The sequence below is a fragment of the Gallus gallus genome, chromosome 3 (genome assembly GCF_016699485.2).
Source record: "Gallus gallus isolate bGalGal1 chromosome 3, bGalGal1.mat.broiler.GRCg7b, whole genome shotgun sequence".
In the NCBI taxonomy this organism is placed as follows: Eukaryota; Metazoa; Chordata; class Aves; order Galliformes; family Phasianidae; genus Gallus; species Gallus gallus.
The window spans coordinates 8522713-8539461 of NC_052534.1; the positions used below are offsets into that span (position 1 = coordinate 8522713).

Here is a 16749-nt window from a genome sequence, read left to right on the forward strand (position 1 = left end):
AGAATGTGGAGTATGAAGTATTTGCAATTTAAATTGACAGTTTCTGAAACATTGCAAAGCCGTATCAGCCGGTAGGGTTTATGTCATATAATGCAAATACAGATGTGTTTGTTGAAAAAGACTAAATACCGTCCCCCCTGCAACCACATGGGTCTGCATGATGGTGATGAATGAGCTCATGACCCAGGAAGTGCTAAGCGGCTGGGTCTGTGGCTGTATATCTAGTTACAATGTGATTATTTTAACTGCATCTCTTTAATATCAGCACTGCGCTGTGCAGCCAGAGTCCAATTTAAAACCCGTAACAGAAGACTCCTGAAATGACTCATTGGTGAATATCTTTCTGAAAATGAATAGACCATTCAGAGTCCTGCTTTTAGCAATTAAAAGGTCCATGCTGTGCCATATACTGTCAAATACAGGTCCCTTCAACATATCCATGTTGATTAGTTGGGATGAAGTGGAGAGGGAAGAGCTTGATTTTTCTACTGTGGTTTTCTGTGTTTAGCTACTTGTTCTCATGAGAAGTACAACATGTCACTGACAACGTGAGCCATGAAGGGACTTTTCAGCTCAGGTTATATCCTCTTACATCAAAACAGCAGCAGAAGTTTGAAGCTACCGTGAGTTTTCTAGCTATTCACCAAGTAAGATCCCAAGAGTCTTATTAGAGCGGTGAGCTAATGAAGCAAAATAAGTGCAAGGAAATTATAGTTGTAATCTTTCAGTCTTAAGGGTCTACGCGGTGATGTCAGATAGAGTTTGCCACGTCAATTCCTTCCCACCAGAGAGAAATAGGAAGTTAATGAACAGGTGGGCACATACCTCCCGATTTTGCCAGATAGTTGGTGTGAAACAGAATATTCTTCTCTCTTTCTGCATGGATGGGGAATTGATTTCTGTATGTTCTTTAATTCTTTTGAAGTAGTGTTTCTAATCTGGTCCTCGAAACAGTGCTGGTATTAGTCCCATGGGAGGCTGTCCTGTGAAACAGTGGCAAGCAATGACTGAAGGATTGTGCTTTTGAGGGAAGGATTTGTGTTCAAAGTGTATCATTTCTCACTTCAGACACTTCAATTACTCCTTTGTGGGTTTGACACCATTGATTGCAGTAGCATAAGTCCTGTCAACGGTAATGAAATACGATTTGGGCCTCTATCAGCACTTTGTTGTCTGTGTGTGTATGTAGGCGATTGACTGACAGTTACATTGCTTATGCTTCAGAGACAGCAAATTCATGAAATTGGGTTTGTCTGAATTGCTGTTTTGAGTCTACTGCTTACGTGAAAAAGAATATGTTTAATGTTAATGTACGTTGTCATGTTCTAGGTCTGGTTACTATAGGAACTCGCTGGTCTGCTCTGAAATGAGTAAACCTTAAATTGTAGCTTGGGAGGGTGAATCTTCAGATTCTTGTGTGTAACAAAGCTTCTGCGTGTTCTGTTTTCATAGCAGATCTCTCTCATTTTAAGTATGAAAACACTCTGAATAACACCAGGACCAGATGCGGCTCTGACACTTCCTGCATAGGATTTATGAATTAGGCTAGCAGTAAGAGCAAAAAGAGTTCCACAGCAGACAGTACTGTCACCTGCATGGTGGCTAAACTTTCAAAAGCAAGAACAAAGTTATATTTATGCTCTCCTTTATTTATTTATAAATAATGAGAGCAAAAGCATAATCTGTCCTGGCTTTAATACTTGCCTCCACAGAGGTATAAACTGGCAGGACATTTCTGACTGTGTACTGTTTGTGTGGCCAATGCTGCTGAATAGCTATGTCTTTCAGAGTGATTTTCTAGGTATCACTCCACAGCAGGGTAGTTTGGGGCTATTCCTAACATCCTGTGCAAGTGTGGCTGGGTAGCCTCCCACTGTGGCAGAATTGTATTCCTTTTAGCAATATAAATCAGCAGGTAGACTTGTCCTTCTGATGGTTAATAAGCCAAAATTGTGCAAGATGAACCCTGTAAGTACAGCCAAGACATAGGAGGTTAGCAACTCAGGTATTTATTATAGCAACTAGTCATGTTTACTACTAGGCTTCACTGATGTTTCAAATCTGGTCCCAGGTCAGGACATAAAGAGTGTCCCTGTTTATTTACTCACTGCAAGGAAAAAAAAAAAGTAAAAGGAATGAGAGCTTTCTATTTGTTCCTTCATGTTAAAAATCTTACTCCCTGTTGCAAGACAGTAAGATGAACAAATGGTTCTTGCACCTGTCACATTATCATCAGCAATTACTGCAGTGCTTAGTGCTTTTCTGCCACCAGCAGAAGTCTTTTTGATCCTTGTCATGTCGGGGATTACAGTGCTCTTATGTGGATGATACAATTAAATCCACAAGATTTAGTGCTCTAATTCCGTTTTTTTAGCAATAAAAGTGAGAGAAGTATGATACGTATGGTTGGGTTTCTGTTTTTATTTTACTGACCAGCGAAAATATTGTGTATATAAAGCTAACAATGACAGAGTTTGTTTAAACTCCTCAAGCCATTCCTTTAGTAACTGGATTAAAGGCTACTATTTCATATAAAGGCATCTTACTAATAAAAAAGTAGGAAATACATTTCACTTCTTCATTTACAAGCCTTGACATCTGAGAAGGCCGTACCTTATCCATTTCTGCTTGCTTCTTTCAGTACAAATATTTTCTAGTTTTAGATGTGTCATTAATGTGACGTAATGTCAAGAAGACTGTTTTTGACAAGTATGTCAAAAATGCTCTTTATGATAAGTGTTTGTATGGGATGAAATATAGTGGTTGATAAGAGTCTGATTTTCATTTTTAGCCTTTCTGGTATTACTCTATTGAACCTCGGATGAATTGCCAAATTGGATTGTTTCAAAGTGGGGGGCATTTGTGAGCATAAGTACAATTCCCAAGTTCTAAACTGGCATATGACAGTGAGATTAAAATCTGAGTTCGTGACTCAACTGAGTGGAGAGAAGTGGGACCTGCTGAAGGCTGATTAACCAGATCCTTTTAGGATGAGGCAAAATGTCATGGGAGCTCAGAATGGCTGGTAGACACCAGTGTGAGGGTGTGCATCATGCATTTGTGGCTCCACAGGATTTCTTACACACACTGGGTCTCAGCAGAGCATTAGGCAGTATCTACTTAGCCACTTGGAAAATGATTCATCTGAAAGTTCTGCCTTGATATTTAAAAAAAAATAAGCTGCTGCTCCTACAGAAGTCATGCATACTTAAAAACTGTTTTTGATTACAGCCCTGTTGGGCCTTAATTTCTCTCTCTATGAAATTACAGGGTTTATGAAATCTGTATGTTTTAAATACTAACGAACTTGCGTTTTCTTTTTGGTGGACAATGCAGGAAGCAAAATCTTTTTCTGATTATCTAACCAGTCTTGCTACAATCTGTGGAATTTAACAATTTTTCTTGCTTCAAGTGTTGGTCCCTTCCATTTACTTGACTGACCTTTCATTTACCTGACTACACACCTCAGTGTGCTTGCTCTGTGGGAAAATTGGTAAATTGGTCAACTATGAAAAGAGAGTAATTTGATTTACCTGAAATGCGCAACAGTGTAATAAAAAATGCATTACTTCTGTCCAACTGGATAAGCCTCAAATGGTACTGAAATTATGGAGAAGATTATTCTGGGAGTTATTGAAAAACACCTAAAAGGCAATGCAATTATTTGTCACAACCAACACAGGTTTGAAAGGGGAAAGTCTTGCTTAACAAACCTAATCTCTTTTTGAGACAAAACTACCCACCTAGTTGACCAAGGTGACCGGTTGTTGTAATCTTTTTGGATTTCAGCAAATCTTTCAATACTGTTTCTCACAGTATCCCTCTGGACAAAATGCCCAGCATACAGCAAGGCAGAGACATGATGCGATGGGTGAGCAGCTGGCTGATGCGTCGGGCCCAAAGGGTTGTAATAAATGGGGTTACATCGGGATGGCAGCCAGTCACTAGTGAGGTCATGCAGGGCCAGTTTTCTTCAATGTTTTCATCAATGATTTGGATGTAAAGGACTGTCCTATGTCTGTTGACAGTGCTGAACTGGGAGAATCCATGGACTCCCTCGAGGGCAGAGGGGCCTTGGCAAATCAGAGGGCTGGGTAATCACCTGGCCAGCAGGGACAAGAAGGTGACTGTCCCTCTCTACTCTGACCTTGTGAGGTCCCATCTGGAGTACTGCATCCAGGTCTGGAGCCCCCAGTACAAGAAAGGGAGCTGTTGGAGAGGGTCCAGAGGAGGGCCACAAAGATGATCAGAGGGCTGGAGAACCTCTCCTCCAAAGACAGGCTGAGGGAGCTGGGCTTGTTCAGTCTGGAGAAGAGAAGGCTGCGGGGTGACCTCATTGCAGCCTTCCAGTACCTGAAGGGAGCCTACAAACAGGAGGGGAGTCAACTCTTTACAAGGGTAGATAACGGCAGAACAAGGGGAAATGGTTTTAAGTTGAAGGAGGGAAGATTTAGGTTGGATGTCAGGGGAAGGTTCTTTACTATGAGAGTGGTGAGGTGCTGGAACAGGCTGCTCAGAGAGGTTGTGGATGCCCCGTCCGTGGAGGTGTTCAAGGCTAGGCTGGATGAGGCCCTGGGCAGCCTGGTCTAGTATTAAATGGGGAGGTTGGTGCCCCTGCCTGTGGCGGGAGGAGTTGGAGCTTCATGATCCTTGAGGTCCCTTCCAACCCAGGCCATTCTGTGATTCTGTGATCACCAACCACATGAAGTTCAATAAGAGCAGTGTTGGGTTCTGCCCCTGTGTGGGGGGAACCCTGGATACACGTATGGACTGGGGGATGAGAGCAGCCCCATGGAAGGGATCTGGGGGTTGTGGACAATGGCAAGTTGAACATGAGCCAGCAGTGTGCCCTGGCAGCCACAGGGACCGACTGCCCCTGGGGGCACCAGGCCCAGCGCTGCCACTGCACCAGGGAGGGGCTGTCCCCTCTGCTCTGCACTGTGCGGCTTCACCTCCAGCTCTGGGTGCAGTCTGGGTGCCACAGTGCAAGAAGGACATAAAGCTGTTAGAGAGCATCCAAAGGAGGGCCACAAAGATGTGGAAGGGTCGATATAGAGAATGGCTGAGGCCCCTGGGTTTGCTCAGCCCAGAGCAGAGGAGCTGAGGGGAGGCCTCATGGCAGCCGCAGCTCCTCACAGGGAGCGGAGGGCAGCGCTGAGCTCTGCTCTGTGTGACAGCGACAGGGCCTGAGGGGACGGCATGGAGCTGTGTCAGGGGAGGGTGGGTGGGGGGTCAGGGAAAGGCTCTGCCCCAGAGGGCAGTGGGCATCGAACAGGCTGCCCAGGGCAGTGGGCACAGCCCCAGTGCCAGAGCTCAGAGAGACATATACAGCTAATTCACGTAAATTACAAAAGTAATACATTAGAAAGAATTGCTGAAGAAATAAAATGTCAGGGATTTATCCTGACTCTAATGACTTAAGAATGCTGATCTCTTCTGTTTTAGAAGAGCAAGCATTAGAGCTTTTAAATGTGTTCTTTATTTGAGTGTGAAGACCAGATACCAAGATCTGGTATAGTACTTGACCTTGTCAAATCAGGATGCCACTGGACCAAGGCCGTAATGTTTGGCTCTGGATCACACTTGGGAAGTTGCAGAGGTGGGGATAAAGTCCAGGCAATAATAAGTACATAAAAACAAGAATCCAAACATTAACTTCTTTAGTTGCTTGCCTGGGCTTAAATCTGGAAGTCTCTGTAGGAAAATTAAGTTGACTGATTTTTCTTTTTGTTGTTTCTTGTTTTTCCCTCTAATATTATTTATGGGCGCTTTTTTTCTTTCTTTTTTTTCTTTATGCCTTTTCTTCTCAGAGCTAAATCTAGGTATCATCTATGTTTTGAACCATGCAACTGTGAATTGAAATGTTGCTTGCCTTTGAAGATCATAAAGGGTTTAACACCCCTTCAAGGGCCTACTTTCCAAAGTAGGTGGCAACAATAATATCAGAGTGACTGAGAATGCTGAATGAGTTGTGGCATAAAGATTACAAGCGTTAATCTGTGCACTGCAATTTCTCTGTCTTTTTCTTTTTTCCTTAAAGCTTTATTATTGCTTTATCTGTCCTAGGTTCTTTCCTGTTCCTTAATGCGTCTGAGAGCCCTGTCATCCTGAGCCCTTGGCTGAGAAGCAGCAGTGACCAATGTGTAGTTCAAGTGGCTGTTTATAAGTTTTTCCAGCAAAGTGGAGAATATATTGTTCGGATCCTTCCTATTGACGGCAGCAGCAGTGAAATTTTGACAGAGCAGAATCCAGAAAAACGTGGGTAAGTCTCATCCTCTCAATTGACTCACAGCATGATTGAGAAGAGACGTACAATTGTGTAGTGATAAACCCACAAAATGCACGCTACACATCTATTAAGGAGAGCAGGACACCGCAGTGAGTAGATTCTGCGTGAGTCTAAGTCACTGTAGAAACTGGAGTTGTTTATTTAATTATGCAAAGCATCAGTAAACTCCTGGATCCACATAACGAGTCTCTGTTGACATAATCTTTATTCTCAGTGCTTGCAAGTAATAATTTGATTTGATTTCTTTTTACTTCTCCTTTACCCAAGCGTACTGTTAGGCCTAGAATATTAGAGTCTTTGCAGTTTTGTGCATCTGCATGAATTTTACGTTTTACCTTGCATTTGTATTTTTTAAATGGCACCTCTTGTCAGTAAAGCAGTTCAGAGCTAATGTCAGCAGAAGAAAGCTTTTCATCTTTCAAGGGGGCAACTGTTTGAAATGTTTTATCATCTTTGTGCAGTTGACATCAATTGTTGATGATGTCTTAATTCGTCAGACTTTCCATTTATCCTTTTAGATTTTAGTTAGCAGAAGCTGCAGCTGAACATTGTACATATTTTTAAACACTAGAGTACAGTGGAGTAATTTAGAATTGAATTTGGATTTACATGAGGTTAATGTTGTCCCCGTTGTACACAGATTTTTTTGTTGTTGTTAAGGAATGTGTGTTAAGAAGCATAATTTTTACTAAGCATCCCAAATGTTTTTTAGTTTTGATGTGATAAATTAGAGAGCTTCGAGTAGCAAATCCTGCTAGCTTGTGCTTGAAACAAGATGTGATTATCTGATTACTGTCTACAGCAAATTCTGTATTTTCCAGTAGCAAAAGAAGAATGTGCAGTAAAAAACCTGACAGAAGATAACCTAAGTCATAGAAACAGTTTGAATAGCAGTAATTTTCATATAACACATGGTCTATAAAAGTGAGGAGGAGAGCTTGTGTGTGGATCTAAATTGTACTTAGTTCCAGCAATATCATCCAAATTGTAAATTACTGTTGACGTCTGGGGAAAGGTAATTAGGGAAACTGCAGCAGCTGTCTTTTTCCTTAGCTCTTTGAAAATGCTGTGCTGTATGTCACAGCTAATAAACGTACTTTGTGCAAAGTTCCTCCTGCATTGGCAACGGCATTGCTCCTTGGCATTTGCAGGGGTACTGCTGTGTGTAAAGTGCTTTGCTGTGCTGCACGGAGGAACTCTAGCTCACATCTGTGGGCAAGCAGAGCCCACCAGGAGCACAGGCAAGTGCCAAATGTGAGGAGCCCTAAAGGGAAGAGAAAGATCACTTTAACTACGATAACAAATGCATACCTTTGCCATCTGCTGCAGACAATACAGGCTATTCAGCTGCGCATTGCAGATGGCAGGCGGAGATTGTCATGGTAGCAAAAGAAGTGTGTGCTTTTAAAGACCATGGTCTTGGTTATAATTCACTGTCCCATACATTTAAAGAAGTACAGTTTGTTCAACAGCAGCATTTCCAGGGCACATAGGGTGGTATGGCTGTAGGGTAGGATTTGCCTATGGCTTTCACCATGCTGTATGGCTGATTCATTAGTACTCCGATGCTGTAAAACTTTGCAAGTGGAGCAACTGGCCATTTCATTTTTTCCTTCCCACTCTTGTCTCTTCACTGCAAGAATAATAGCTCTTTCCCTGCTCAGCAAGGCAGAAAGGCTCTGCTACTGTGCTCACAGAAAGGTCACGTAATGATAGTTAAGTATCTGCCCATCTGCAGCTACAGATTATAGGCTAACATTGTTATCATTTGCCCTTAACCTTAATTCTAGAATTGGTAAGTGCTCCTGTGCCCTCTATTTGGAGTGATAATAGTTGATTATCTCTGATTTAAAAAAAAAAGCATACAAATCTCACTTCTGTAAAAACGTTTTCTTTAAGTAGGAAGCAAGAACAACTGATCAGAAGTCAATAATAATTCAACAAAGTTCTTAAATAGACCAGCAATCCTGTAGTGGGTATTCCTTTTAATATTTTAATCTGTGTTGGAAATTGCAAAAAAAAAAAAATCATATTGTCATGTAGTAAATTCTTTGACTACTCTATCACAACTTTTTTAAAGCTCTGAATGGAAGATAGTTGGTTTCCTCAGTGATAGCCTGTGCTGTAAATGGAAACAGCTTGGAGTTTTACAGGTGACACTTCTTGGCTTCAATGCACTTTACGAACTGTTTTGCAAATAAGAGATGGAAGGTATTTGCAGTTCTGGGTAACCTGTATCGGCAGTTATGACTCTGCCATTGCTCAAAATCAGGCTTATAACAGGAAAAGAATGTTTTATTGAAGCAAATGCACTTGAAGGATGCAGTGTATTAATTCCAGGGTGGATTTTCTCATGTCTTTAGCTATACCAGGTGTCGGTACCTTTTTTCCCTTCTTTTTTCTTCTTCCAAACTCCATAACTGGAATTACATGAATTTATATCTTACAAGTTGTTCATAGTTCATAGCAGCATGTGAAACTAATTTTAAGTAAAATATGTGTACAGCCATGAAATTTTATTAGCAACACTATAGCACCAAGTATTTATTTGTTACCAGGATTCAATCATGCTGTGCTTGTGAGCAAAAGACACCTTTTCATTTGGGTGGATACTCAGCATACATTAAGAGTCCACGGCAGAGCTAGTAATGTTCTGTTTGTTCCTATGGTCTCATTCAGCCTAGAAAAAAAGTAGCCTGGACCCGTGGACTAGAGAAGTACTAATTCCATAGTAAAGCCTAGGCCTTAGAGAAGTTGTTATTTAGAAGGTGCATAATTGCTTTATTTTCTTGCTTGACATATTTCACTTGATATATTCTGCATGGGAAGAAAACTGGGTAATTTAAGACATGCTACATTGCAGTAGGATAGGGCAGATGGAGCAGACAACAGGAACGGTATGCCAGAAGTGATAACTGCAAATGGTTCCTGACTGATGGAATACCAGAAGCTGGCAAGGGGATTCTTGGTTTGTATTATACAGAAACTTTGCCAAATAGAATAATAACTTTTCTACATAATATCTGTAGCAATCATTACCGCTCAAAAGAGAATTATCTCTGTTTATCCGATCAGCAGAATAATGTAGCTTTTTTGACTTTTATTTTTCTTTAAAGATCAAAACACAACCTTACTCTGCATTTAATCCTACTGGTTTTGGAATACCTTTGGATAGACCTTTGCTAAGCAAATCTGTAGGACTGTTCTATGAGGAACAATGTATTGCTATATTCAATTAGATTTGTTGCATGGTAGAGTTTCTAGACGACCTGACTTGATGTTTTTGATACGGTTAATCTCTTCTGCCTTCCTAAAAGATCTGTTATTTTTCAAAAGCCACCTGCAAATGATTGAGGGAGAGAATCCATTCAGTGCTATCAGTGCTCTGTAATGGCAAAAAAGTTGTTATAATTTCTGCCATGGAGCACAGCACCTTCTGATTTATCCTGAATGCCACTAGATGCAGGTATGCTCTTTTGCCTTTTTCCTGCTCCCAGGGCACTGTCTACATTCATTTCTTGTTGCTATTTAATGGATTGCATTTTTGCGTTACTGTAGTTGAGGAGACAGAAGGTGTGTGTGCATATCACATTGGTTATTTAGGAAAGCTGAGTTAGTATGGCAATTTGAATGTTGACCAGGAGCTCCTTGGTGCTTGTCAGGCTGTCGCTGTGGCCACTGATCTCATTTCACCTGTTAATTATTTTTCCCATCTGTTAAATCTGTAATTATGAAGTTACTGCGATTGTAAATGTACTTAATGAAGTGGTGAAAACACAGAAGAAATCTTTTCAACAAGGTCAGAGTTTGTAACACAGGATTAATTTTTATTTATTTTGATCTGTTTATTTCAGATAAGCTCGAACTGGGCAGGGTACAAAAATAGCATCATACATTTTAATTACCATTGTTATTTTACATCTCTACTGTACTCTTAGTGGTAAATTGAAAGAACCAGTTATATTGCATACTGTACATCAAACAAAACTTCTTAATAAGTACACAGCAAATGAAAACATAACTTCAATTTGGTCTTTCATTACAGAAAATTATTACTAATTCCATAAGCGTGTTTTTGTCCCAAATACTAGATAACACATAGATCTTGCTACTTTTTCCACAAAGGTAATCTGGGCTTCCCTGAAAAGAGTGAAGATCCTCAGGTCAGCTATCTGATTAGGAATACCAGGATGTCATACTTGTTGAAATCTTATCTTTTGAATTGAGTTGAGGTGAGCTAGATAGTTACATGGGCCTCGTAGTACACACCCATGCTGGAGCAGTTCTTAAAGAGCTGCAGCCTGTGGGACACCTACGAAGGATCAGTTCAGAGACAGCATTCTGTGGGAGAGTCCTTGCTCTGGAGCAGGAGGAGGGAGTGACCATGATAGAGTGGCAGAGATGGAGTGTTAGGGACTGAGCACAACCTTCATTCCCCTGCCCCAGTTGGAGAGAATAGGTAGAAGGGTGTGGGAGGGAGGAGATGAAAGAGGATGGATGAAGGATGAACGTGTTTTTAGTTTGCTTTTAGTTTCTCATTGCTCTAGTCCACTAGTAATAGGCAATAAATTATACTAATCTCCCTGAGCTGTGTGTTTTGTCCGTGACAGTAACTGGTAAATGATCTCCTTGTCCTTATCTCAACGCTCGAGCCCATTTCTACTGTATTTTCTCTTCTGCTTTTCCTTTGTGGAAGGGGAGTGAGGGAGGAGTTCTGATGCAGTGTAAATGTCCATCAGGGTGAGACCACAGCAGTACTGAATTATGTCTTTGACTTAAGGAGACTTATGGAAGCCATCCGTGATTTTTGAGCTGAGTAGGATCTCTAAACTAGGCTAGAGCCTTAACCATTTTTAAGACTCATCTGAAGACTTTTTTTGTAAATACATGAAGTAAAAGATGTCTCTGAAATGAAGCCTGAAATCTGAACACGCTGATATGAATAAGGAAGCCACAAAATACTGTTTCTCCACACACGCAGTACTTTAGTAGGTATGTATATATTTCTGCACAGAGAACTTTCCACAAAGAAAGAGCATCTAGTTTTGAAGGTTACTACAAATCATGATAGGCTATTCCCTTTCTGGCATATACAACTTCACTCAGGATTGATTGCATGGATAGATGTCAAGAAAAATAAATGAAGGATTCGCTATCATCTGTCACATTTGACCTTGGATCTTGAAGTCTGAAGGTTATTCTTGTACTAGAGTTGTTCTCTCTCTTGTTCTCTTATTCTTTTTGTCTTTTTTTTCCCTCATAGTTCCTTTTGCTAGTCTGTCTCACAAATCCATGGGCTTAGTAGAAGTAATTTACTTTCTTGGAACCCTTTAACCTTAAAAGTGCCTTTCTCGCATTAGTGGCATGATGAATTCGCTTTTTTTTTCTTTTATTATTACTATTTTCTCCTGGAAAACACTTTACTAACTTATGGAGGGGGAAAAAAATGGATTGACATTGTTTTGCAGATGTCTGTACTAAAACATAAGACGTCCAAAGACCAAAATTGTTATGTCTGAGGTACTTCATGTAAGCACTGAAAGCCCTGGTTTAGAATTCTCTGAGAGAAAAATGTGCTGTAAATTTTCTGAGACATATTTTGATGCCTAAAAATGAGTTCAAATTATCCAGTCTAAACTACTCATATGTGAAGTTCAGTTAATACAGAAAATAATCAGGATATAAAGATACCTTAGAAATTTAGCTCTCCAACGTTAGTTGCCAGGCACCGCTCATACTCACTTTAGAAGAGAGACCTTCAGCTATTCTAGACAGAAAATTAGTCCTTAAGCTTCTCCCGTGCTGTTATCCACTAGCCAACTGTTGATCCATTTCAATCTGGCAAGTTGAACAACAAAGAAAAAGATTACATTTGTGTCGCTTCCCTTCCCTTTCCTTTTTCAAAAGGCACCATATTTGATAACTTGAATGTATCAATCCTTTTCACTGTAATTGCTTGGTTTTGCAAACACGTTTTTCTTCTCTGCCTAATGAAAACTTGATTCTTCCAGTATCTCAACCCTAGGTCTGAAGAAAGCTTTAACTGTTGATTGTGGCACCTTGAGAAGTTAAATTCTAGTTTATTTTCAGTGGATGAGAAGATTCAAATCAAAGCCCTTCAGAAAATTTACGGTGAAGTGGAACCCTTCAGAGTTTTATGAAACATTATAACCCTGACCAGTTGTCTACAGGTGTGCAAAGATTGTTTCCTCATTCCACTTGAGCACTAGATTATGTAGGTTAAGTTGTCATTTTAGTACTGGAGGTAGGTACATGTCTCTACATGTCTCCCTTAAACTTAGTGGTTTTGCTGCTGAGGAAGTGCTATGTAATTTCCTGAGAGGAACTTTGTTCCTGTTTGTAGATTTTGTGCAGCCTTATTAAGCTTTTGAATGTGCCTTATTTCTGCATTCCAACTCAAGTACACCAAAGCAGTAACACTTCAAACTGCTCCAGGCAGATTTACGGTATCGTCAATTGAGATTGGACTGTACCAGTTTGCTGTCAGACATATATATGGAAGTAAACTATCACAAAGGATGATGTATTAATATTGCCAGAAACTGAATTTGGAGTGCCATTCATTTTTGTGGTATACCATAGTGAAGCGATAGTATTATATGACCTCTTGTGCCAACCAAAATGAGGCGAAGTAAGTTCAACAATGAGTAATTATTTTTTTTTAGCTGTTCATTACAGCTCCAATAAAACTGATCAGAAATCAGTTTGGGGCAGTTACAATACCTGTTAGTGAGCTTACCTGGTTTCTGGAAGGTGCTTCTGTGCTTGAAGCCCCAGAGATTATTCCATCTGACCCCATAGGAAGGATGCCAATTCGGTCACGGTAACAAATCTGGAGCATCCTTGAAAGTGGCTGTTTTGGGTATTTGTTCTTTTGAACCCAAATAAGTTTTAATAAAATTTATTTCATATATGGCTGAAACATTTTCTACAGGCCAATCTGAGGAATGTAATCTCACTTTATACTATCCAAGGCATAAAAATATGTCTTCATAAACTTTTATGTTGTGTCCTTCAGAATTACTTGCAGGTTCCTCTTTGCTACTTATCTCAATTTCCAAGTCTTTCTTTTTTTTCTTTTTTACTCTTTCTTTCCCTCATTCCTTTAACTTGTTTCCCCTGTTTTATGGATCTCCTGTTTTCCTCTCTTCCCAAGGCTTATACTTCAATTTTTAAAAGCCATTCTGAACTAATCTTTACAGCCCCATATTGCCACTAGCCCATTTTGTACTTCATATCTGTGTAGACGAGCCAGGATGAATTTCAATTTCCTAAAGCCTGCACAAACATCAACCATACACACCACCCAAGCTTCCTTTCCCCAAGCATGCTCATACATGCTTCAGTTTGTCCTGATGTCTTTTCTTCTCCTGGTTTAAGTGTCCCTCCTGCAGTACAGAATGGTAAGGAATTTCTTGGAATTTACCTAGCAAAGGAGCCCTGAGTATGCTTTCCTCACAGTTACAACACTTCCAACACTTGTTTCTGGAGACTAGGCACCATGCCTCATTAATATTGCCAGCCTTGTTTCTAGTTATTTTTCTGCTTCCTTCTAGCCAAGTTCTCTGTCATTCTGCTCTTGGCAAACTTTTATAGCCTGCAGCATAATTGCTTTCTCAATCCTCCTACTTATTTTTGAACTTAAAAATAAATAAATATATTTCTAGTTCTATGAAACCTCCTCTGCAGCTGTCCCACCATGCACTGTGGTTTTGTTGCCATGTGCAATTTCCTAGGAGCTTTCCTTGCTAATTCTTAAGAATTTAATTCTTAAGAATCTCCCTCTTATCTGAGGCAAATATACCATATTAAGTGCTGTACACCGTTTTAAAGGTGCTGTAAGGAAGGGGGATATAAGAAAGAAGGGGACCCTCTTTATCAGAGTCTGTTTTGATAGGACAAGGAGAAATGATCTATGAAGGGAAGATTTAGACTGGATATAAGGAAGAAGATTTTTACAGTAAGGGTGGTGAGGCACTGGCACAGGTTGCCCAGAGAGGTGCTGGATGCCCTGTCCTTGAAGACATCCAGGGTCAGGCTGGATGGGGCTCTGAGCACCAGATCTAGCTGTAGGCATCCCTGTCCATTGCAGGAGAGTTATACTAGATGACCTTTAAAGGTTCTTTCCAACTCAAACAATTCTATGATTCTGTGCCCCCCTTCACATTCAGAGAACTGATTAACCAGATGCTTGCAAAATTGTAAATTGTAAATTTGACCTGTTGACTAAGAGCAACACTCACATGGTTGATTCTACACTATAAGCCCGGTTCTCAGATAATACTCTTAAATTATCTCAGTTCTAGCTCGTGACTTGCACGATAACATTTGAGTCCAGTAGGGCGAATTCACCCCTTCACTTTAAAGAACATCTACACTGATGCCTAACCAAAAATGTTGCCAATTATTCTCAAGTGCTTGTAAGGTAGATGTTTCCCACTTTAGAAAGAAGAGCAAGAACACTGATAAATTTGGACACTATCTTAGTTTACTTGTGAATATATTACATGGCTTGCTCTGAAAGTAATGCCTCCTATTTATTTCCATGGAAACTACAGCAGATACAAGCAGCACGATAACATTATTTGATAGACCAAATTCTCAGCTACCAAATGCTGTTTTTCAATATAGTTGCCACCACTAGCTGTGCATTTTGTCCAGCAGTGGACAAGAGCCTGCATGCCATGCTTGTCCAAATCTGAGCTGGTTTTGGAGCAGCTCTCATAAAAAGAAATCATAGATTTATTCAACAGAAATTGTAGGAGTTAACCAACTGGAAAACTGAAAAAAATGAAGGCTACAAATAACTGTTTAGTTTCTGATCCTTACTGCAGTGGCGAAGGAGGAAACTTGGGGTTCTCTTCAGTGGCCTGGGAACGTATGAAGAAGGCCTTCCTTATGCAGGAATACAGCGATGGTAGTTGTGTTTGACACCACCGTGAAGCTTAATTTAAAATTCATGTACTGTATTTGATTATTAGGATTGCTAATATCTGAAAGCATTTTCCTGTCATTTTTTCCTATTGAGCAGCTACTTTTGCTTTCTCATTTTCTGTGGTGCAGTTCTGGTACGCTACAAATGATATTTCTCTAATAAAGTACTGATGGCTCTGTCGTACTGGCAGTAACAAACTGTTAGTGTCAGTGATAAGTATGGCAAAAAAAGTGGTTTGGGGTTGCCATCAGCACCAAAGGCACAGTTTTCAGAGAAGACTGTCAGACATTTTGCACACTGCTTTATTACAGCAGATTTCTTGACTTCTCTATTATGGCAGAAGGTTTTTCCACAGACTCTGCTCTATAACATTTGTTCTTAAAATGAATCAATATAACAAAGTCATGAACATCTGTGGCTTGCGCAATACTGCTTTGGTATCTTGTATTCATAAAGGGACAGTATTATGAGCAGTATTCTCCTCCACGTTTGGAATTACTTGCCTCCTCACTACCTTTTTGCAAGGCTTGTGTTCATCTGGTTTTCTTTCTGAGCACTGAGTTCTCTGAGTCACTGAGTACAGTTGCCAGCTCTTTGTAAAAGTCAGCCAATAACCTCACGACATTTGTTTTCTCCTATATCAGGTTGACTAAATATGATTTACAACTGGAAATAGCAGCAGTGAAGTTTGTTTACTGAATATAATTGGGGCCTTTTCTGATCATCCCTAGCTTGGTGTGCCATTCGTGCTGATGGACTGAGGCCACAAAGATGCATAATAGAGTTCCTTTTGACAAGACAAAACTATTCTAATCTGGGACTTGAACCAACAGCACCATCTGCCATCCTTGATGAACTTTGCGTAAGGATAAAACGGCAGAAATTAAGCACAAGGCTAAGTCTTTTGTGAGGCAATGAAGAATTTATGATTCCGCTTCATCTAGCAAGGAATATGAGCAATAGAATCATTAAGTAGAGTGAATGAGACAAATTTAGCTGTCTTTCATATTTAGATCAGTGACCAGTTTTTACCATTCCTTTACAGTAGAATAAAATTAGACTGAGGGGAAGACTTTCTTAAAATATTTATATCAAAATACTTTATTAGAAAGAAACTAAATAATTGGATTTTATTCAGCATAAGAAAAATGCAAAATGTAGAAAAAATGTTATCCTCAACAGTGTCCTTGCTCAGATTTGTTAAGATAACTTCAGTTAGAAGATTGCTATCAGTATGTTAAGTGCCGTGGATTACCTGAATATTTTTAGGGTGTCAAATGTCTGCAGATTTTCTTGCTAAGTGTACTACCCTACCAGAAAATAAGAACCTGAGTTGATCCATTTAGATGCTCTCTTAGCTTGAAAGGAAATACTGTTTTCAAGTCTAGCAACTGCCTATGTATCACTGCTCATTTTCTGTCAAAGTTCCTGGCTTTCAAGAGGCTGTGATGTGGGGAATATGTGCTAATGCTTTTGATGATGTAGATCGATATCAAAGCCATGA

At 40.0% G+C, this 16749-nt stretch overlaps 1 protein-coding gene across 1 annotated transcript in view; it reads left to right on the forward strand.

The window, feature by feature from the left end:
* The window catches only part of LOC124416957 (ALK tyrosine kinase receptor-like), a 251107-nt gene that overhangs the window by 127844 nt on the left and 106514 nt on the right, over positions 1–16749 (forward strand). Inside the window, exon 4 of the mRNA XM_046939073.1 lies at positions 6067–6262. Within this exon, the coding sequence (XP_046795029.1) occupies positions 6067–6262 (196 nt within the window). The remainder of the gene's footprint in view (positions 1–6066; positions 6263–16749) is intronic.